Source organism: Mus caroli, chromosome 17 (genome assembly GCF_900094665.2).
Source record: "Mus caroli chromosome 17, CAROLI_EIJ_v1.1, whole genome shotgun sequence".
In the NCBI taxonomy this organism is placed as follows: Eukaryota; Metazoa; Chordata; class Mammalia; order Rodentia; family Muridae; genus Mus; species Mus caroli.
This window is the reverse complement of record NC_034586.1, coordinates 27,289,423-27,312,777: the sequence shown is the minus strand read 5'-3', so window position 1 is coordinate 27,312,777 and position 23,355 is coordinate 27,289,423. Positions and strand designations below refer to the sequence as shown.

The 23,355-nt window shown below is 49.1% G+C and overlaps 1 protein-coding gene across 2 annotated transcripts in view; it reads right to left on the bottom strand.

The window, feature by feature from the left end:
* Pde9a (phosphodiesterase 9A) overlaps nt 1-23,355 on the bottom strand; it is an 89,102-nt gene that overhangs the window by 36,897 nt on the left and 28,850 nt on the right. For both annotated transcript variants that reach the window (XM_021149321.1, XM_021149322.1), the window contains exon 4: nt 18,877-18,920. In XM_021149321.1, the coding sequence (XP_021004980.1) occupies nt 18,877-18,920 (44 nt within the window). The remainder of the gene's footprint in view (nt 1-18,876; nt 18,921-23,355) is intronic.

The window sequence follows — 23,355 nt, the reverse complement described above, 5'->3', positions numbered from 1 at the left end:
GGGATGTAAAATGAATAAATGAAGGAAGGAAGGAACGAAGACAGGAAGGAAGAAAGAAAGAAACAAAGAAAGAAAAAAAAAAAAAAAAAAAAAAAAAAAAAAAGCACACAGGTCAGAAAGGAAGAAATAAACTAGCAGCCCCTGACTGCTGATGCCACGACTCTTTACACAGAACATTCCAAGGATTCTACAAAATGCAACGCACACCTCTTCTGGAGCCAACAAGTGAATTTAACAAGGTCATGAGATACACACACAATACTAATAATATGCAACAATTATATTAAAATTTCAATTGCATTGATAGTTACTCAGAAAAGCTTGACGACTCAGGTACACACATAACAAAACATGCAGAATTTATATGCCCCAAACTCCCAAAGCCGCCGGAAAAGATATGTAAGTAAATAACAACTGGTGTTGATGATCCAGTAAATTTGACACAGCAAAGATGTCAATCCTCCTTAATCCAGTATTGCAGGCTTTTCTTCCTGTCCAAAAAACAAAACAAAACAAAACAAAACAAAACAAAACAAAACAAAACAAAACCATGCAGCAAGCTCTTTTGTGGAAATAGATTATTCCACAGGGAAAAAGCTCATGCAAAATGTGTTGTCCATGGCTGTAAAGCGTAACACACAGGGACACAACCTGCAGAGTGTGGAGGAAATCAGGGACTTCCTAGACGTGCCGCCCAAATACACAGGGGAAATCACTAAGCCACTTGATCAAAATTAATTGTTGTTGTAGGAAGAATAGTGTTAGGGGGATGAAAAGACAGCCTGAAACCACGCTTCAGGCAGCCACATGCTCAAGGGTAGTTTGCCAACACAAAACAGATTCCGTGTTTTGGTGTATATGTGTGTGAATGTGTGTGTGTGTGTGTGTGTGTGTGTGTGCTCGCATGTGTGTGCATGTGTGAATGTGTGTGTGTGTGTGTGTAGACCAGGCCCTGGTCTACAGAACAAGTTCCAGGAAAGTCAGGGCTACATGCAGAGAAACCCTGTCTTGAAAAGTCAAAATAAGTGAAGAAACAAATAAATAAAATAAAAATGAAGTAAGTAAAAAATAAGTCACGCCACCCCATCCCCAACGGAGAGCAGCAGCAGACAAATCTGCAGCTCGGGCGGAATATTTACGAGCGGAGTATCTGACCAGGATTTGAATACAGTGTGTGGGAAAAGCCATCAGGACCCCACAGCAGAAGACAACTCAATTTGGAAACAGGCAAGAGGTGACCCACTGACTGTGTGCAGACAGGTGTAAGCATGAGACCTAGGCAGCATCCACAGTCACTAGAAAGGCAAATCCAAATGCTTATCCTGCGATCAAAAAGGCTGACCATACCCAGGGCCAGGGAGGACTAACCTGGGTCCCTCATATCCTGTTGGTGTCATGGGGATTCTGTGGAGACGTTTGACAGTAGCTGACCTTCCGGGGAAGAGGGCAGGAAATCTATGCTCACCTGTGAGCTAGCCACCTGGCTGGAAATGGTTCCAACCTGGAAACAAGCCAGACACCCTCCTGCGTGACTGGATAAACTAACCACGCTCCTCTCAGGACAGGGAGCACGAGGCAGTCATAAAGAGAACCTCCTTCTATAGGAACAACTTGGATGGGTTAGAGTGCTGGTTCTGAGTGAGGCGGCTAGTCACCCAAATTATGGGTATGCCTGTATTTATTCAATGCTCTAAGTGACAACATTAGAAATCGGGTGATCTTGGGTTAGTGACGAACAGGGGTCAGGGATGAGTGAGTTCAGGAAGGAAGTGGTTACCAAGGCGCAGCCGGAGGGATGGGGGTGGGGCTGGGGGAGGGGATGGGGGAGGGGAGCCACACACACAGGAGCATGCCAGTGTGCATAGCTAGCTGGGTCCCTGTGCTGCAGGTTGTGCAAGGTGAGGCGGGAAAGGTTCTCATGTGCATCTGAATGTGAACTCCAAGCCACCTCAGAAGAAAATAACAAAATAAGGAAGCTGGGAGAGATGGCTCAGAGATATGGGGAGTAGTGGTCTGGGACTTGGTTCTCAGCACCAAGTTGTGGCAGCTCTCAACTACAGTAACACCAGATCCAGGGGAATCTGACACCCTCTTCTGGTCTCCTTGGGTATATAAGGCACCCAGGTAGGACACAGGCATCTATGCAGGCAACAGTCATACATATAAAATAAAAATAAATAGGTCTGGAGAGAAGGTTCAGAGGTTATGAGCACTGACTGCTTTTCTGAAGGTCCTGAGTTCAAATCCCAGCAACCACATGGTGGCTCACAACCATCTGTAATGGGATCCGATGCCCTCTTCTGGTGTGTCTGAAAACAGCTACAGTGTACTTACATATAATCAATAAATAACTTTTCAAAAAGGAGTTAATGAGGGGCTGTCCTTTGGATTTGAGGGATGGAATCTCTCGGGTTTCGAAGCAGCATTTTCATACTTGTATTGGATTCTAGGGGACGCAGGAATCAGGACTTGGGCAGACACCAGTATTCCTGGCTACATAAGGATGAGCCTTAGCCTTAGCCTATGGTTCTCTTAGGGTGTCTTTGTTCGGAGACAAAGTGAGTGGCACACCCGCTGGGGCCACAGTCAGGCTGTGACATATACACAATTCAGCACAAAGAGCTCACTGAGTGAGCTCTTTGCACTCTTTATACAGACTGCAAAGAACGGATTCTTTCCCAAGAGAAAAGAGGAAAAGAAAACTCCCATGTAAAACAGCCAGCCAGCCAGCCAGCCAGCCAGCCAGCCACGTGTCCACAAACACAGCCCTGATTCAGAAGCATTGTTGGCCATCACAGGGAAACATAAGATAACACTGTTTCCTCCCAGTGGACTTGAAAGCAAGCAAGGAGCCTGTGCAGAATCCTCAGGGCAGTCTGTGGGCTTGTGGCAAATGCACTGCCTTCGTTCTGGTCCCTGCTGCCGCCTTGCTGTCCCAGGGTCACTAAGGCCGGCTGACAGACAAGATTTGCCCTAACCTCTCTTGTGACTTGCCCTTTCCTGGTGTGTCAGTCTTTGGGACATGGGATGCTCAGGACATCTCCATCGGCCTGGGCATCTGGGGTCTCCCTGTCGTATCTTCCATATGCTTTATTCCGTCGTAATTATAGATGCTTACTAGCACAGATCGAGGGCGTTCACTGTGACATTTCTGCACATGAACACATTCAAGTTTTGATGGCGCCCATCTGTCTTCTCATCCTCTCCTTCCGCTTTCCTAATAATTCTTTCTTTTACCTCCCTGTTCCCTGTTGAATAGATTTCCACATGAGAAAAAGCATGCATTGTCTGTCTTCACTGATGTCTTTATAAAAAGATAAAGAGAGGAGGAATAGGTTTTGTCGGAGGTGTAGTCAGGTGTGGGGGAAGGGCGTGCCTCCATGGGCCCATGCCAGGGCATCCCTTCCCCCTGAGGGACCAGCCACACGGACAATGGTATAGTATAGAATAGAGTTTATTCAGGGCATGGAGAGGGGAGTCAAGTCAAGAGGATAGTAGAGGCAGATAAAAGCAAGGGGGGGGGAGAGGGAGAGAGAAGAGAAGAGAAGCAGAGGTGGGAAGAGAATGGGAAAAGGGGGAAAGGGGTGAAGGGACAGACAGCAGGAGCAAGAGAGAGAGAGGAGGGGGCAGGTAGCCCCTTTTATAGTGAGTCAGGCACACCTGGCTGTTGCCAGGTAACTGTGTAGCAGAGCTTAGACAAAATGCTAACATTCATTCCCCTCAGGTAGCCCAAAACCCCTGGACTTAAGGGTGGGGGTGGGGCAGTTTCTAATTGTCAAGTGATTCATCCTTCCCAACCTGGTGGCAAAGCCCATCCCCTGTCAGATTCACCCCTGTGGATGACGCTCCTCCCTGCTTCCCAGGCTTCATGGCACATCCTGGTTAGAAGGAGTTTAGGCGCGTGCAGACATTGTGTTTTGAGGACGTCTTAGTAGCTCCGAGAAAAGTCAGCGTTAGTCAAGGATGCTTGTAAATCATTGCTGCAGGCAACTGTCATCTCCTTGGGATCCCTCTGGACCGCAAAGGTTTTAAGCATAGAAGAGAAAGAGTCTGAGGAGAGGGAGTCCGTTTAACTGATGCTGAGCCCTGACCTGCGGGAGAGCTCGCTGGCATTCACAGGCAATTTGTTTCCTAGGGAAACTCCAGGAGCAGAGTGAGCAGCAGGCTATGCAGAATACCCGCTGGCTGATGGAGCACACGGGGGAGGACTCCCTGGTACTGAGTGCAGCAAAGGTAGGCAAGGGCCTTGTGTTCCAAAGAGCAGCTTCCTCCAGGCTGAGGAGCCTTGCACACAGCCTTGGCAGGCCAGGCAGTTTCTTGCTTGTTGTCGCCTTAGCTCCTGCTGGCTGCTGCGGACTTCCCAGGCAAGTGTCCACAATAAACGCTGCCTGCCTGGAGCTGGAGATCTCACATGTTAGCTCGGGAGTGCTGAGTTTCATTCTAGGACAATCTTAGGGGAATCTAAGAGGTCCCTCTTTGAGAATGTTTGGACAACACAGCAGGGGAGCAGAGGAAACCCAGCTCTTATGTCCTCTAAACAGGGGTCTGTCAATTCTGGGGGAGCCACTGGGGTGTCAGGTTCAAGGTTCCCAGGCAGAATCCAGCTGGTAGGATTCAAATAGGCACAAATGGGAGAGGCGCCCTGCCCTATGGGGTTTCCCCATGCAGCAGACCATGGCCGCTGAGTCTTAAGTCCGACTCCAGCTTGGGTTATAGGGGAACATTCAAGGAACCTGTCCCTGCCTCACCCACTTCCAGGAACTGTTTATGTTTCAGACAATTCCTGACCCTGCCCAGGACTCCTGTCATCGAGTGGCAGAAGGACACAAAGATTTGGTTAAAGGGACAGTCAGGAAAGTCTGTCATTCTGTTGCAATTGTACACGGAATGCTATCTGGGTCAGGCAGGTGGGTGTTCTTTGCATACTGAGCTGAATAGGGCTGTCGGTTTTTCTGTGCCCTAACCCCAAAGCTGATTTGGACATCTTCCCTCTTCCCTGTCTCAGTCTCCTGCATGGGTGCCAACTTCATCTTAGCTCTCTGACCCTATAGAAAAAGCTTTATGAGTTTCAGGGGTGGTGCGCATGCTGACACACACCGATAATCCTCCAACTGGGGCGGCCGAGGCAGGGAGACGGTGAATGGGAGGCCAGCCTGGGTTATACAGTGAGATCCTTCCCGAAATGGAAAATAAGGGACGCGCACTGCCAAGCCTCACCCAGCAGTCAGTCAGCAATGGCTCACAACTCCACGGGGCTTGCTACTACTCTATTCATATGGTGCGGACTGCAAGCAGCAGATGCGGGGTTCTAAGCATTCTCCCAGCTGCATGCACTCAATAGAAACTTCCTAAAGCTCCGAAAAACCGAAACCAAAATGGAGCGAGACCCAAACAACAACAACAACAACGATAGTTCTACCTTTCTTTGGGTCCCGTCATCAGTCATCATCATTGTCATCATCACCATCAGCCACCACATTAGGGAAAATAAGCCCCGTTCCTTAGACTCAACGAGACAAGCCTCCCAGGAGCCCTGAAGTCAACAGAAGGTGCAGATATTTTCCCTCTCAGCGCCACCCTCCCCCTAACAGAGAGTGGACTGACTCTCCGTCCTTGCCCTGGGAACCAAGAGGGACCAGACTCACCTCCTGTCCCACTTCTTGTCTCTCCCAGGCCCTGCAGCTGCCCTCCAAACCAGTCTACCTTCTAAACAGCCTGTGGGGATGTGCTAAGGCTGGAAGGGGTCACTGGCCGGCTCATTGTTTATGGGCTCCATAAAACTGACATTCAGAGGGAGGGGGAGGGGGGGACACACTTCCTTTATGACCCAGGAGGACAATAAAGTTATATGATTAACAGTGACTTTGCCTGGCCTTCTTAAAGCAACAGGTCCTCGGAGTTCGCCCTGCTGGGAAGTCAGTGTCTCAGCAGCCGGAGGACTGGCAGAGGGCATTTCAGTGATCAGCCCAGCCAAGGCGCCAAGGACTCTGATGTCCTCAAGCCAATGTCATGGTGATTCGGAGTCATCAGGCATGGGGGTGTGTATACGGCACGACACTGTTCTTGGGGGTGGGGGTGGGGGTCTGTCCCCGTCTGTGTGGTCTGCACAACTGTGATCTCAGGTGCACAGCATATTTTCTTTCCCTGTGCCCACCCCACCTTCTCAGGATCCTGGGCAGAGATATACAGAGCGGCAGCATTCATAACTGCCGGTGCCGGAAGCCACCAAGCTGCCTGTAGCAGGGAATGGAGGAACAGAGATTGGTATCTATGGACAAGAGATGGGAAAGGCGGAGAAAGGGCCCCACTGCACAGGAGCAAGTGAAAGAAGTTGGTCAGAAAGGTTCCAACTACAGGAAAAGGGAAAACCATGGAGACAGGGAAGATGGTTGGTGGGAGGCAGCAAGGAGCAGTTGAAACACACACACACATTCACCCACACCACACACACATACCACACACACACACCACACATACACACCACATATACACACACACCACACATACACACCACATATGCACACACACCACATATACACACATACACACCACACATACACACATACACACCACATACACACACATACCACAATACACACTACACATACACACACCACACATACACACCACATATACACACACCACACATACACACTTCATACACACACACACCACAAACACATACACACACACCACACATATACACACGATACACACACATACCACACACATATATACCATACATATACACCACATATACACACACCACACATACACACACACTACACATATACACTACACATACATACACACATGTCACACATACACACTACACACACATATACACACACCACACACACTACACACACACACACCACACTATGTACACATACACACCACATAAACATGCACATCATACCCACCACATATACACACACACCACACACATACCACATACATACAAATCACACACACACTATACACACATACACATGCCACACATACACATTACACACACCACACACACTACACACACACACCACATACACACTACACATACACACACACCACACACATACATTACATACACACACATTACACACACAGTATACGCACATATACACACCACACATATACACACCACACACACATACACACCTTACACACTATACACACACACACCACACACATACCACATACACACATATTACACACACACTATACACACATATACATGCCACACATACACACACACCATACACACACCACACACACCACACATACACACACACTACACACACACATACACACACACCACACATACATGCACACATACCCCCCCACATACATACATACATGCACCCCACACACAACCACACAACCCATACACCACACACACACACACACACACACGCACGCACACACACACACACACACACACACACACACTCCCTGATAGCCGCCTTGGTTTTGATTCTCACATGCTAGTCTCAATGATTCCCCACCCTCAGCTTCCTGAGGAGGTGGGACTTTAGGCGCCATCAGACTTCTGGAAGCCAAGGAGGTTAAAGCTATCGATTATGAGGCCACACTGGGGGACACTGGGCTGGAGAATATGTAAAGCCAAGAGTGGCCCGCAGTGAGCTGTGGACTCCAGAGAGTATGACAGTATGACATGTCTGTCACTGAGGGTGTAGGGAGGGGGTAGATAGGAACTGCATTTTCATTTAATTTTGCTATAAATCTAAAGCTATCAAGTCTATTAGTTGGAGATGAGTGGAAGGTGGAGACCGCACTGCTTATAGCAGCAGCTCCGAGTGATGCTGAAGGTGGCTGAGGAGCAGGGAGCAGGAGTGAGACAGGATGTGGACATCTGTCCAACCAACATGAGAGGCAGCAGAAAAGGAAAAACAACAAAACCTGAGATCAGAAAAACACACACACACACACACACACCACCACCACCACCACCACCACCACCACCACCACCACCACCAAACCCTCAAACAAACCCCAAGGGGCCTCATGGCCAAGCCTGCAGAACTTGATGGTATGACCGCCTGATGGGGAAGGATTTTATTGTAGATGTTTTGCTGAACATATCCTGCAGAAGGTGTGTGTATGTGTATGCATTCCTGTGTGCATGTGCATGGATCCATGTGTGCCTACATGTGAGTGTGGATGTGTGTGTGCACATATGTGCATGCAGGCATGTGTGCACCCTCGTATGTGTGTGCATGTGTGCATATGTGTACATGTGTGTGTGCATGCACATGCATGTGAGTATGCATGTGTGCATGAGCACATGCGCACCAGCCTATGTGTGTGAGTGTGTGCGTATGTGTGCACCCACATGTGAGTGTGCATGTGTATGTGTGCACATGCATGCATGCATACTTGTATATGTGTGTGTGAGCCTCTATGTGTGCATGTGGGTAAATGTATGCAAGTGTCTGTGAGTGCACACCTACATGTGAGTGTTCATGTGTGTATGTACATGCGCACACCAGTGTATGTGTGTGTGTTCATGTATGTGTGCACCCACATGTGAGTGTGCATGTGCAGGCACACTTATATAAGTGTGTGTGCACGTGTGTGCATGTGCGGGGTGAGAGATGAAGACAAAGAGAATGAGGCCAAGAGATGTTCGAGAGAGCACTGCTGACCTAGCAGGGTTATAAGGAGAACTGAATAGCTGAGGGAGGGAAGACCATGGGCTGGAGAAGTTTAGGGTAGGAGGCAGGGTATGAGGAGCTGAGAAGAGCCAGGATGCTAGTGTGGACTCTGAAATGTGTAACAGGTGCTTGTGATACTGAGGGAGCCTGGACCCAGCTCTGGTATTTAACAGGCGCCACAGGTAGTCATTTGTCCCTTCTGCCAGTGATAAGGGAAAGGGCTCCTTTGGTAGAGGGGAACCGGCTTTACAAATTCCTGATGTATGCTGGCTTTTGTCTAACTGCCAAAACACAGGGGAATGGAGTTTCCTTTGTACTGACAAAGTCAACCCTAGCCTCGTCAGTAGATGTGTAACATGTGTGTTCAAAGACAGTCTTGTCTACAAAGCAAATTCAAGGCAATGAAGGGCTACAAAGTGAAACCCTCAGACAGACACCATCCACATCCATCCAGCCAATAGCTGTTCACTATTTATGCACCCAGTGCATGCAGTACCTCTGGAGGCCACAAGAGGGAGCAAATCCTCTGGTTCTGGAGTTGCAGGCAGTTGCAAGGTGCCAGGTAGGTGCTGGGAATTGTACCCAGGTCTCCTGGAAGAGCAGCCAGTGCTCTCAACAACTGAGCTGTCCCTCCAGCCCCAACATGATGGATTCTAAGAGGTCAAACTGGTTAGTATATAGGAACTAAAATTGGATCTTCCAACACATGATTGTCCGTCCGCATGGCAAATTCTAGACTTTTATTACAAAACACTCAAGCAGTGTTCACAAGACAATGTCAACATACAAACATTCTGATTAGATGTGCAGCCAGTTAGAAATCTAAAACAAACAAACAAACAAACAAACAACCTCATTTATAGTCCAGGGAACAGAAAATATTTGGGAATAAATCTTTTAAAAAGATAATCCAAAATGCCTGTCTCGAAACATTGGCTGAGCTGTTAGGTGAGACTTGGGTGGGAAGCCTCAATATAGGAGTGACATCAAGGTACTCTAAATCCATCAATACGTTGAAAGTGCTCACAATGTTGTAGATATGTTCTTACATTTCTTTTGAAACTGACAATGGAGAAAACAATCAAGTTACTTAAAATCAACCCAAAAAGAAAAACATGTATGTATGGGGTTCTCCTTGCCCACACTATGTAGTTCGTTTAATTCTGATGCTGGGAACCAGGGTGGCTGATGGGAAAGGAGCTGCCTAATGGGTTGGCCTAATGCTGTTGGTATTCTATTGCTAATTTGGGGTTCTCAAGAATGGCACCCCAAGCCGGGCGTGGTGGTGCACACCTTTAATCCCAGCACTTGGGAGGCAGAGGCAGGTGAATTTCTGAGTTCGAGGACAGCCTGGTCTATAGAGTGAGTTCTAGGACCACCAGGACTATACACAGAAACCCTGTCTCGAAAAACAAAACAAAACAAAACAAAACAAAACAAACAAACAAACAAAAAAGGACTGGCACCTCAGAGTCGAGATATTGATGTTGAGTGACCCCGCCCCCAGTTAATTGTGATTGGTGAAAAAAGATGCTGACAGCCAATAGCGGGGCAGAGAGAAGCTGAGTAGGGTTAAGGTATGGTGGGTTTGGGAGAAGAAGAGAGAAGCCACCGTGAAACAGAAGAATGTATGGGAGAGGAGAAGCCACAGATTAGCTGAGCCATCAAAGAAAACAAAAACAAAAACAAACAAACAAACAGACAAAAAACTGTGGCCATGTGGGCTGGCCAATTGGAGCTAAGAGAAGCCCAGACGGAACATAGAAATCAATGGCTCAGTGGGTAAGAGCACCCGACTGCTCTTCCGAAGGTCCAAAGTTCAAATCCCAGCAACCACATGGTGGCTCACAACCATCCGTAACGAGATCTGGCGCCCTCTTCTGGAGTGTCTGAAGACAGCTACAGTGTACTTTACATATAATAAATAAATAAATAAAAAAAAAAGAAAAAAAAAAGAAATCAGCCGGGCGTGGTGGCGCACGCCTTTAATCCCAGCACTCGGGAGGCAGAGGCAGGCGGATTTCTGAGTTCGAGGCCAGCCTGGTCTACAGAGTGCCAGGACAGCCAGGGCTACACAGAGAAACCCTGTCTCGAAAAACTTATAGTTTTCATAGGAAGGTGGCGGGTAGAGAGCCATGGGGAGAGCAGAGGCAGCAGGATGGGCTTTGAGGGGGAAGAGAGAGACTTCCTTCTAAAACAGAGAGGGGCTGCATTAAGAGAGACAGCTGTCAATCACCATGAAGGGCCTGGAGGGAGCAGCGGTCCTCAGAGACAAAGAAAGGTCTTTAGTTTGCAGGTTTTCAGGCAGTGGTAGGAAGTCCCCACCTCATGAGTTAGCCTGGCCTTGTCATCATACCAAGGGGCAAGGTAGCATGCATGGGGCAGGACTGTAAATTACCTTATAGTTGCAAGGGGGAAGGGACTGGGCTTGTTTCTCCAGTGGTCTAACCATTCCCAGCAGGACCCACCAGTTCCCTCACACAAGGAGGTATTTTTCTCCAGGCTACCACACCTGAGTCTTAAAGCAGCTGTCCATGATCTAAGAAACAATCAGAGCAGACAGAAGGACTGACAGAGCAGTCACTGAAAGGCTAGAAGGAGCTGTGTGGATTGGCAGTCTGTTTCCGTGAAAGTGCAAGTGTGTCCCGAGCAGGCATGCTCTCAGCAGGTCTGGCTGTCACAGCGCGTGTGTATTTAGAGAGAAGGCTGCATGGTGACCTCTCTGTAAATTGATCTGAGATGGATCACAGCTTTAAGACAAAAGCTGAATCTGAGAGAAGACAAGGGAAGCACTAAAATGGCAAAGAAAAGGTGTTATTTCCAATTCACCAGTCGTCAAATTCACTCACACCCCCCCATGACCTCATTTCTGAGCATGGAAAAGGTTGGGGGCAGGGCGTGAGTGGTGGTGGTGGGGATGGAAAAATACAAGCCGGGGACCGGAGAAAACACAGCTATGTGTGATAGAAGAAAACCACCCGGATTATAGTTTCCTACAGTGAGCCATCATAAAACAACACCAGCCAGTTTAGAAAGTGGCCAAAAAGCTTAGAACAGTTTGCTAAGTTAAGATATTCAAATGGCCAGTACATATATAAAACACCTGCCCGACAGCCTGGGAAATGCAAGTGAACCTACACTAGATACAGCGGATCTCATACCTACTGGATCTCATACTCAGCTGGTACTGGGTAGTTGTGAAAGACTCAGGCACTGTGACAATGAATGCTGCATCTGCCTACAGCAGTCACCTACTTCCTCAGGAGCCCACAGTCCTTCTCTGCCTCAGTTTCCCCTTTCTCAAAGGACTTCTTGAGATCATCTCAATGCCAGGAGAGCCTGGTTTCATTTCCAGGCATATGGGAGGGTTAACACACATATAAGGCACATTCTTGCTGCCAGGCAGCAACCATGAAGCAATGTCCACAAGCACGCCCACAGTAAGGCCTTCACAGCGATCAAAGCAGCTGAACCCCACATTAGAAGTGATCCCCCATGTCTACCCATAGGGACTTAGAGATAAGCATGCTGAGCAGCCTAGAAGTGGGCAAAGGCCTGTGGCACTGAACTAGAGAGTCCAGACAACAAGGTGGGTGAAGCACAATAGGTCTCTGCACTAGTGGCCCTTGAGAGCTGGCAATGCAAGCTGCTGAAACAGGCAGAGATGGTGGCTTCTTATGGAGTGTGTTTGGGGAAGCTTTCAAGGTTGGTGGAAATATCTGTCTTGACTGCGTGATGGCTAGCTAGCCTTTATCGAATTCCTCGCTTGGTACCCTGTGGAACTGTGCATTCAGGTTAGATCTGGCTGAATGCTGTGTTCTGCTAGAACTCAGGGATATCTCAGTACAGAGGGGAGCTGAACCATGCATGGCCCTGAAGCACTAGTAGTAGTCAATGCCAGAGCTGTTCTTATCCAAAAGGAACCCTGCAGTCAGGACCGCCACTGCTTGCCACCCACATTTCTGGCTGTGGCCTGCTGCCGCCCTGGCTGGCTTGACCGCCCTGGAGGAGAATCACGAGCAAGCAACTCCAGGAACAGTTATATGTTGCATTTTATATGCTGCATCCTCTTTGTTTTTAGAAAATAATGCAGGCAAGGATGATTAAGGATGTGTCTATGAAGCCAAAAAGCCTTCGTGCTTTGGGCTGAAATGGCACTAAATATAGAAAACATTATTAAGAAACATTATTGTTGCTCACAAGTAACACATCTGCGTCCAAATTCAGAGCAGGGACTTGGCTTCCGAGCAAAACCAGAGTCCACACTCCAGGTTTGGCCCTGAGGGATCTCGTCCCTGCTCCATTGAAATCCTGCAGTTTTGTTGAGACAAGCTTTTGCCCAGTGGTTTGCCTGGGAGGTTAAAAGATAGCTACCGTTTGCTGAGCATTGCTAAGTGGCCAGCCCTCAATAGGCATTCTGCATAAATTACATCACTTACCCTCTAAAGAACCCTGGGGAGGTGTCTATTTTAATTTCTATTCTGCACAGGAAATGGAAGAACATGGGGTGAGATAGTTTTCCTAAGGCCACTTCACGCAGCTGGCGGATGAATGCAGCTTCAGATGGGCCCTTTATTCTTGGATTCCTATTTTCAAGTTCAAAGCTCTAAGTCTGGGCTCCCACAAAAGGGATCTGCAGATCATTTAGGGAGGTTATGCAGAAAGTCTTCCAAAGGAGGGGAAACAGAGACACGTGCATGAGGAAGTGACCACTGTGGATGTATGGAGATTGGTACTTTGGGCTCCTGCATTGGTGATATCAGGAGACTGTCCTCTTGGAAAAGATGTCTAGAGCACTGGCTATCTAGTACTCCGGGTCTTCCCTGATCAGAGGAAGTCCTCAGGCAGAGGGGACACAGGGATGGAGAAGGATGTGGTTGGTGGGTTTCAGAACTGCCCATGGAGATATGGAGACATTAAGGCCAGGTGAGGCTGGAGTCCTATGCTTTGCTGGGAACCTTCAGTCCCTTCCCCTCATGTCTATTGGATTTCTATAAAGAATGATGGGCTTATTCAACTTCCCGTGTATCTTGAAACAGTAACAATGTTGGATGAATGTAACATCCACCCAAAAATACACAGGAAAATTCAGAGCAGTATTGCAAACAATAGCTACAAGCCTCAGGTGTGTCCCCTGATGAATGGGGGTCAAAATGTGGCCCACCCATATGAGGCACCATCAGTTACCCCTAGATTGAATGGTATAGCAACTTTGTACCACACAGAATGTGTGGCCCCCAAGATGTATCCCCAAATGCCACAGTGGCATATCTGAAACATGGGGACTAGGCAGACCTATAGATTATGCAGGCTAGAGGCTGCCAAAGCCTGGGAGGGGAGGGGAGGGGAGGGGAGGGGTAGGAAAGGAAGACTCAGGGCCCTCAGGTGCCAGCTTCCATGGGTGATGGAAACATTTAAGGATAAACAGGATAGATACACAATGAAATACAAGCAGACAACCTGTTCCACCACAGGCTGAACCTTGGGTGTAGCATCATGCAAATGATGTCTGAGCAAACAGGGAAGCTGAATGCAAATTCTCCAAGGGGTGGACCTCATCCTCTGTCTTCTAAGATAAGCATGCACGTCAGGCTGACAGGACTGCTTTCTCTAGTCCAAGGGGACCTGGCAGAATGCTCCATGTGGCAGGGCCTGGAGTTCTGTGGTGGCACCATAGACATTCCTGAAGCTCTCTCAGGGGTACCTTCTGGCCTTGGATGCCTCTGTTGTAGTCACTGAGACACTAGGCACACAGCGTGTGGGAGCATGTGCAGGGTGCAGTTTCATCCTCAAGGACACACGGCTCCTTTGACCTGGTCTTTCCTAGATCTCCAGCAAAGGCTGCCTCTATCTCCACAAGGAAGGGGGAGGTGGTGTGCCTGTCCCCAGCAGGAATTCTGAGCACTGTATATCACTGGCCACTTGCCACTTGTACCCTGCCCTCTGTCCTTTGGAAACAGCAGTGGTGCCAAGAAAGCTGTTGTAAACAAGGCCTTGGACCTCCCCTGCACTGTAGCCTAGAGGCAGAGCATCCTAGCCTTACCCAGTGGTGCTGATGGCATATGTTGATGTAAAGGACTACACAGGACCTGCCTCAACCGGATGGATACCAAACTGGCAGAGTGTGGCTGCACAGGCCTGACCTAGACTCTAGGGGAAGGCTGGGGGAATGGCGGTCATACAGAACCTGCAAGCTCTCTGCAGGGTTCCGAAACTGAAGATGCCCATCCCCAGGTTGAGTGTGACTCAGTAGTCAACAGCCGCTGTGTCCTGAGAAAACCACAGGCACCCAGCTCTTCCAGGGACCACAGGGACACTACAGGTCCCATCATCTCCACACATTTTGCTTTGCATCTTGCTTTGGGCAAGAAGTGAAACAGGAGTCTGTTTCCCTGCGGCTACTGTGCAGCGTGGCAGCCTCTGCTTTGGCCTTCACCTGAGGGCAGCTCAGATCAGGGTAAGCTTGCGTCTTTCATAGGATCACACTTAGTCCTATATGGGTCTGAGGGCTCAGGACTGTGGCAAGTATTCGGACATCTTTGTTTCTCTCAGGCAGGCATGCTGCAGTGGGCTGTCAACCACAATGGTATATATTGCCATTGAGAAACGCCTTAATTTGAGCTACTTAAAATAAAAATGATGGACTACGGACACCATTGACATAAAAAGGCCTGTCTGATGGCTTCTGTCACAGCTTGTGACTTTATTTCCCTCATAAAAGGAGAAGCAATCTAGAAGCAGGGACTGTCTCCCAGTACTAGGGAAAAGAATTCCCCCCCCCCCCACACACACTCCCTTCTGCTGCCTTCCTTTCTTAAGTTTTGGAAGGTCTGTGTAGCCCAGCCTCATCTTGAAATCTCAGGCTCAGGCTGTCTCCTTTCCAGCCTCCTGAGCAGCAAGGCAAACACAGACTTCCACATTCACAGAGGTTGTCACATCTGCAGACAGAAGTCTGTCAGTCTTCCCTGGCTAAACCCAGCAAGAGCAGTAGAACTCTGTACAATCCGGTGGCCAAGCCTGGCCTGCCCTCTCTTCTGAAGCCACGCTAGCTCTTGAGGATGCTCTTCTCTGGGTGTCTCCTGGGTGTTTAAGTATCAAACGGCAGAGCCTGATGGTTTTTGCAAGGCACAACCCCTAGGTCTGGTGGGGGCATCCTTTGACACTTGGCAGGAGGAGAACCCCCTGGGAAGGGCAGGTAGAGGCCAGACTGCTGGTGGCCAGCTTTAGAAGAAGAATTCCACTTCCTCTTCTTTGTTCTTAAACTGTGGTGGGTGTGGCCCGTTTGTTGAGAGGCCAATGGAGCGGCTGACAGGCCTTGACCTCAAGGATGTCTGAGTGGATTAATTACAAAGGTAGGGTGGGGCTGGGCTGGGGGTGGGGGTAGAAGTGAGAGTGGAAGTTGTGTTGGGAAAATAGAAAAATCAAGAATGCCTGAGAATCTGCTCCAAGGGTTGGCAGAATCCCTTTTCTGCCCTTAGGTGCCAGCCATCTCTGGGACACCAACTTTGCCCTCATACGGGTACACTGGAAGAAAGGGTGCCCTGGCACCCAGAGCCTTTTAGGCTGACTAGGAACATGATTGAGGAGATTTGTGAGGGAGGTGCTGACATCTCTGGGGGTAGGGGACAGACACTACCTTTGAAAACAGTTCTTTCTCATTGCAGAGTTCACATTGGCACAGCCAGGTTGATGTGGAGGGCAGAGCGGACCCAGACCTGGCCCTGGTTGGTTGCTTCTGTACCCAAGAGCAGAGACCTGTCTTTTTGTTGTTGTTCTCTATGTAGCTCTGGCTGTCCTAGAACCCACTCTGTAAGACCAGGCTGGCCTTGAACTCACAGAGACCTGCCTGTCTCTGCCTCCCAAGTGCTGGGATCAAAGGTGTGCACTGCCACCTCTCGGCCTTTTCTGTTGAGCAGAAGTTTATTGTTGTTGGCCACACTCACTCTGCTGCCGTTCTCAGAGAAGCCACCCTCCCAGGCTCTTCCCTCACTTAAAGGGTGCTTGCGCTGATGGCGTGAGGCAGGTGCTTTCTGGTTCTGTCCCACCCTGACCCACTGAGAAGAGTCATCCTTCACTCTGCGTTCACTCCACCATCCTGAAGCTAGGATGTGCACACAAGAGGAGCCTTGGTCCTCTGCAGCGCTGTCTGTTTCTCAAAGTCCTCGGTAACTCCCAGGACCCCAGCTGTGGGAGGAGCTTCAGCAGCCCTGGACCAGCTGCTTGAGTGTGCCCTCCGTACCTGCCCTCTGCACCTGCCCTCCACCTGCCCTCCACCTGCCCTCCACCTGCCCTCCACCTGCCCTCCATCTGCCCTCCGGGAGCTCAGCTCTTACTTCCCAAAGGCCCCGCTTAGGCTATGCTCTAGCTCCTATTAGCGGGTCAGAACCCAACTCCAGTATGGCTTGGCTCCAGAGTTACACAAAACCCCATTCCTTGAGTATGTATCAGGATTGACTTTTCCAGCACAAAAGCCATATGTATATGTAGTATATGTATATGATATATATGTGTATATGATGTATATGATTCATATGTATACGATGCATATGATGTATTATATGAATATATATACGTGTATATGTATATGGGCACACATTTTTGCAGTGGTAGGAATTTAACCCAGGACCTTATACGTGCCATGTGACCAACTTTAAGCTCCTGCCGCCTTGATTTCCTCACCAGGATGGACGGTGCAGCCTTGAACTGTGAGCCAAGATGAACCCCTTCTCCCTCAGCTGCCAGAGTCAGAGTGTCAAGTCAACAGGCTAGACACTAAGCGTGACTCTTCCTTACATCAAGAAGCCTCACAACCCGGTAAGTGCGGGAGTGGCCACCGAGAGCTACTGAGGAGCTGGCCAGAGATGTCATAAAATAAAAATAAAACAGATACTTCAAAGACACTCATGGTCGGTCATCATTAGGGAATCACAAACTAAAGTAAAAAAAAAAAATGCACAAATGGAAACCGCGGCACACTCCACATCTGCAGCCATCAGAGGGACTGACAGTTCCAGAGCTCCAATAAAGGAGCAGCTGCAACAGAGATGCCAGAAAAAGGAAGCAGCAGGCTTGGATGGAGCTAAACTTATACTTGACCCCAGGACCCCACAGCCCCACTCGAGCCCCACCCCCACCCCCCACTCTTTAATCCATAGCAGCTTGACTCATTAAAAAACCGACCCCAAGGTCACCCGGAAATGAAGAAAAAACATCAGGATGACCCTTAGCAACTACCAGGCACAGTGGCTGGTGCTCGCGACACCGACGGATCTAAGAAGCCTCATGCAAACTCACTTCCTGGGTCATTTTTTTCTGCATGAAACTCTGGAAAGGGGGTTGGGGAGATTGGCACAGTTGGTAAGGTACACACACACACACACACACACACACACACACACACACACGGTATCCAGGGCTGGATAGGCAGAGACAAGAGAATCCCTGGGATTCACAGGCCAGCCATCCTAGCCTAGTCAGCGAGACCCAGGACAACAAGAGACCCTGTCTCAAGAAGCAAGACGGAACTCATGAGGAGCTGGTTCACAAGGAAGGACATCGACTGGAGGTTCAAGTCTGGGCTCCCTACGTATGCACATAATCAGGAATGAAAAACATGTATACCCCTCCTCCCTAACGCCTCACACAAACTCTGGGAAACAGAGACTACTGGACGGTCTCCAAAAGTGAGCCAGCTGTGGACAGAGGCAGCTGAGCAAGGGACACAAGAGAATAAATATGCACAGAACCTTGACTTCACCGATGGTGACACGCAGATGCTCCAGGATGCATCCAGGTGCCAGCACGCTTGAGCGGGAGCATCTTATTGTGCATAAATCACATACAAATAGAAATGATTAAAAAAAAATCCTAAAGGAAATGGGATTCTGTAAAAATCCCATGCCTGGCTGAAGCACCCTGGGAAACCTTATGGGGTGGAGACCTAACTTTGTAGCTCATAGGAATGGAGATGGGTATGGGCCTGGGAACCCAGGTAGAATGAGGTAAAATGAACATGTTGGGGTGGGAACTCAGAGGGGCTATCTGGATGTGAACAGTGTCAGACTCCACAGTGGTAGCAGATTCAAACACCTAATCAATGCGCATTACATCACACAGGGAAAAGGGAGGGGAGGGGAGGTTGGAACTCTCTCTCTCTCTCTCTTTCTCTCTCCTTACTTAAAAGGTGATAACAGGGCCTTACCAGACACTTGCTTCACAGCCACAGGTCTCACCTTGTAGGGAGTGCTGTAAGAGAAGAGAGTGTCACAATGAGTGGCTGCCAGAGGCTCTGGCTGCTGCCACCGATAAGCACTCCCTAGGGGGCATTTCAATCAGGCCAGCTGATTTGTTTTCTTTTTATCTTGAGGTGCTGGAGGTGGAACCCCAGGCCCTGCACAGCACAAGCTCATGCTCTGCCACTGAGCTGCACCCCAACAGACACCCCTTCCCTGCAACCTTGCTGTTCTGAGTTCTCTCATTCGGATGCTTCTCATTTTAAAAAATGATATCAATGACCTGAAGTTCCTTCATAGTGTTCACATTGGATTATAAGGAAGCAAATTTCTATTGTCGATATAATTAAGAACCAGAGATGCATCATCAGGTGGAACCTGAAGACTCTGACATTCTTGCCCAGTTCTACCCCCAAAGCAGTGCAAACTGGCTCCCCCTTGTCTCTGTACACTACTCTGTACTGGAGCTGCTGACCCTGCCCAAACCACACCCCATTCGTTATTTGCCATCCTGTTTGAAGCTGTGCAGAAGACTTGGGCTCTCTGGATGGCAGGATGTTCTAAGAGCCCACTGTGGTAGGAGTTGGCAGTGAACAAGGCTGAAATGTTCCTGTTATGAGCAATGATCTCCTATGTTCAAGTGTGGGTTTCTGAAGGGACAGACCTACTGTTACGGTGTCTGTCTTTGGGATGGGTGACCCGTTCGTTCATCATCTCATGGCGCTTTGGCCTGAATGTAACCAGCGAGCAGATGCCACCAGCCAGAGATAAGGGGGGTTTGGACAGAGATCGCAAGACCCTCAGACCACAGACAAAGCTTCCTGGCTACATCTAGATACCTCTTGCTTTGTCTTGACTCCTGGTTTCCAAAGCCTTGAAGCTCAATTCTGCAGAGCCAGTGACATGTCTTCCAGGATTGAATAAACTCTTGGCTCCATCTAAATTGAGTTACAGCTTCCTTACTCTCTTCCTGGACACTGTTAATATAATGTAAGTGACATAAACCTTTCCCCCTTTGGAGCTGATAAACGACCTTGGACTTTCATTGCGTGTCTGTTCTGCAATCTTAACTGCCTGGGTACTGGCTTTCCTTATGATGCCCTGGGACGCAGCAGCCTGGCGCCAGCTGGGCATCTATCTGAGAGGCATGTGCACTGAGCGGAGGGATGGCTGTATAACCCTCCTCACTGGCGCCTGTTTGCTTTACCCAGCAGAAAGCTGTGCATCTCACAACTTGGCTAAAATCGGAAACCCAAGATGTGTTTGTGTTATGTCAGAAATGCACGGTGTCAATTTTGGCCCTCTCCTCTCTCCGTATGCTACACCATATGGCCTCACTCTCCTCATACCATCTAAGCATCTGTTCTCCTTCCCCAGAAAGGCAGTAAGGGCAGGGTCCAAGAGACATATCCGAGAGCTGAACATGACTAGACCTAGAACATTCTTTGGTCAGAGAAAGGAGCCAGATGGGGTAAGGCCCTTTATGAGCAAAACTGTAGCTCCATCTGGCCACGCTCTGATATGTCTGTTCTCAGTTATCAGTCCTGAGGAACAGGCCACTAATCAGGTCTTGCCAGCTCCAACCAACTGGCCTTCCATCTCACAGATGTGACGTAAGGTTTGAAACAGATGCAGAGAAACAGCCCAGAAAGCAAGAAGCCGGGAGAGATGGAGACAGTTACGCCTCCGGCCAGGATGGAGGTGGCTAGCCAGAAACCTTGGAGACTCGGGAGTCATGGAAAAATCCATCCAGAGGACAGGAAACAGCTCCAAGTGTGTGAATGAGGGTTGCCATCTATAGCCAAGTCCCTTCCACCAGTGGGAGGCTGGAACGGGGTGGGGGCAGGGGAGGGGAGTAGGTGACCATGTCCAAGCCAAAGAACGCAGTGCTCTTCAGAGGTGGGGAAAGTTAAAAACATAAGCACAAGTGATCAGGCATGCAGGTATGTGACCACCTGCAACCGTGGTTGGGCGTGGGTGTGGTTAGGGGTGGGTCTGTGTTTGTGGGGAAGTTAGGCGGGGGTCACACAGATGGAGGAGTATATCCTGCCTGTACTGTGCCCTCTGAGAATGGTAGCAGCCTGGCTCAGAGGGCCACATCTAAGTCCAGTGGAGTTTCAGGGGTTCCCTTTAGCCCGTGGGTGCTACCCCAGGGTCTGCACTCTAGAACCCTTTACAAAGCTTCACAAAGACCTGGGTTAATAACTGTTAGAGGGGCTTCTGGGTAAACCAGACCCCTTTAAAAGAGCTTGCCAGTTTTAATGTACAGCAGGGGCCACTGTTCAGCTGACCTGGTTTATACCGAGCTACTAGTGTGGGCAGGTGGATACATGTCTTCATGACAGACAGGCATGCCTCAAGCAAGGACCCCCTGTGAAGACTGGGATTGGGAATCTCCAGGCCAGACATGTCCTGACCCATATGCCCTGACACACATGGGCCTTCAGCATGGAGGTGACAACCCCTTCCCACCACACAAGCTCAGGACGAGATACTGAGAAGGGGGAAGAGAGGAGGGAGGTGGACATGAGGAAGGACACGGAGACCCTGAAGACAGGAATCTCACACCTTGGGCAAGTGTGGTCCACCATGCCTATATCTGCTACCTCCCTATCTTCCATGTGTCCACAAGGGCGCCTCACCTCTACCTACCCACTGTATGTGGCCACAACCAGACCTAGGTTAGGTCTGAGCCCACAAATGTGTTGTTCGTGTTCCTGCCTCACTCAGCCTTCTGTGTAGCTAGCTCTGTCTCTGTATCCACACCTCTGTCTGTAACCCCAGCACACAGCAGCACCAGACACCCATCCAACCTCATGCATTACCATCTTGTCTGCATCTGAGAGGTAGTTTTCAGCATGCCACAAATGATGCGGTGCTCATTATGGACCTTTGGGCATGTGTGCATGTGCATGCATTCATGCATGTGTGCTCTCAAGTGTGTTTCAATGCACATGTGTGCGTACATGCATGTGTGCATGTGCGTATCCGTGTGTGTATGCACATGTATGTGCACTCTTGTGAATGTTTTGATGCACATGTGTGTCTGTGTGTACATGCATGTGTATGTGTGTGCATGTATGTGTGCATGCATGCACACATGTGTGCGTGTATGTGCATATGTGTGTGAGTATGTGTGCATGTGTATGCACTCATGCTCACATACACATGTATGTGTGTTATTGTGGTTTTTTGTTCAGGAGGCCCTGGGGTCACATAGACACTTGTTCTCTGTTCCCTGTACAGTTTGATTATCTCTGCTAGTTGAATTGTTACATCTGTTATAACTGAATTCAGCAAAACCCACATGGCTTTGTGGGACTGAAACCTTGCTTACACAGACAGGGCATAGAGAAATCCCACCCTCATCATGGCCACTTTAGGAGTCTGGGTGTTGAGAAGAGGGGCCCCTCAGTCCCTTTGTCTTGATGGAGTTCTGGGTCAGGTAGGCTGGAGATGACACACATGTCACACATGTCGCATGTGACTGTCACTGGAGTCTTTGGGGAGCCAATGAGCCACGAGCCTTGTCGGAGTTTGGATCAGAGTGAGGGCCAGTGGGTCTGACTGGAACACTGACTCCTGAGGGTAAGATGAAGGAACCAATTATGCCTAGTGTGGAGATCTGGCCAAGGCTGAGGGCTGTTAGGACCAGTAGCAGCCATGTTCAAGACAAAAAGTATGTCAGCCATAATCACCGGGGCCTCTTTGATCTGTGTTTCTGAAAGCACATGTGTGTATATATGAGTGTGTGCCTGTATGTGCACACGTGCGCAAGTGTGTGCATACCTGTATGCACACCTATGTGCGCATGTATGTGCATGCATATGTGCTTCCATGCACACATGTGTGTGCATGCATGTGTGCATGCATGTGTGCATGTGTGTGTGTATGTACTCAAGCTCACACACACACACACACACACACACACACACACACACACACACGCATGTAATCACTGGGGCCTCACCGATCTGTGTTTCTGAAAGCAGGAAGGAGTTACAGAGTTTCTTTGTGGGTGAGTGTCCATGTTTCTCCTATGGGTGGGGAACCACTCTGGAGCTTAGCTGGAGGTCGCAGCTGGCCCCATCCCTGAACTCAGATATTGCTTACCCAGAGCAACCAAGGATGTTGGTGTGTCTGCCTGGTATCTGCTTTCTCCTGTGGGCTCGGAGCTGGCCATGGGTTCATCACAGGAACTGTGATGACCAGACTGATAGAAGCCCCCAAACTTCCTCTGAGTCCTGTGGATTGGAGGTCAGGAGGAGCAGAGAGCTCCCAGAGGATCCTGAGGACACATCTCCCCAGTGGCTCATTGTCTACCTCCGGTACTCTTCTGAGAACTTATTAAAAAATTTAAAATGATTGTGTGTGTGTGTGTGTGTGTGTGTGTGTGTGTGTGTGTGTGATATGCAGAAGTCAACGGACAACTTTGTAGAATTTGGTCT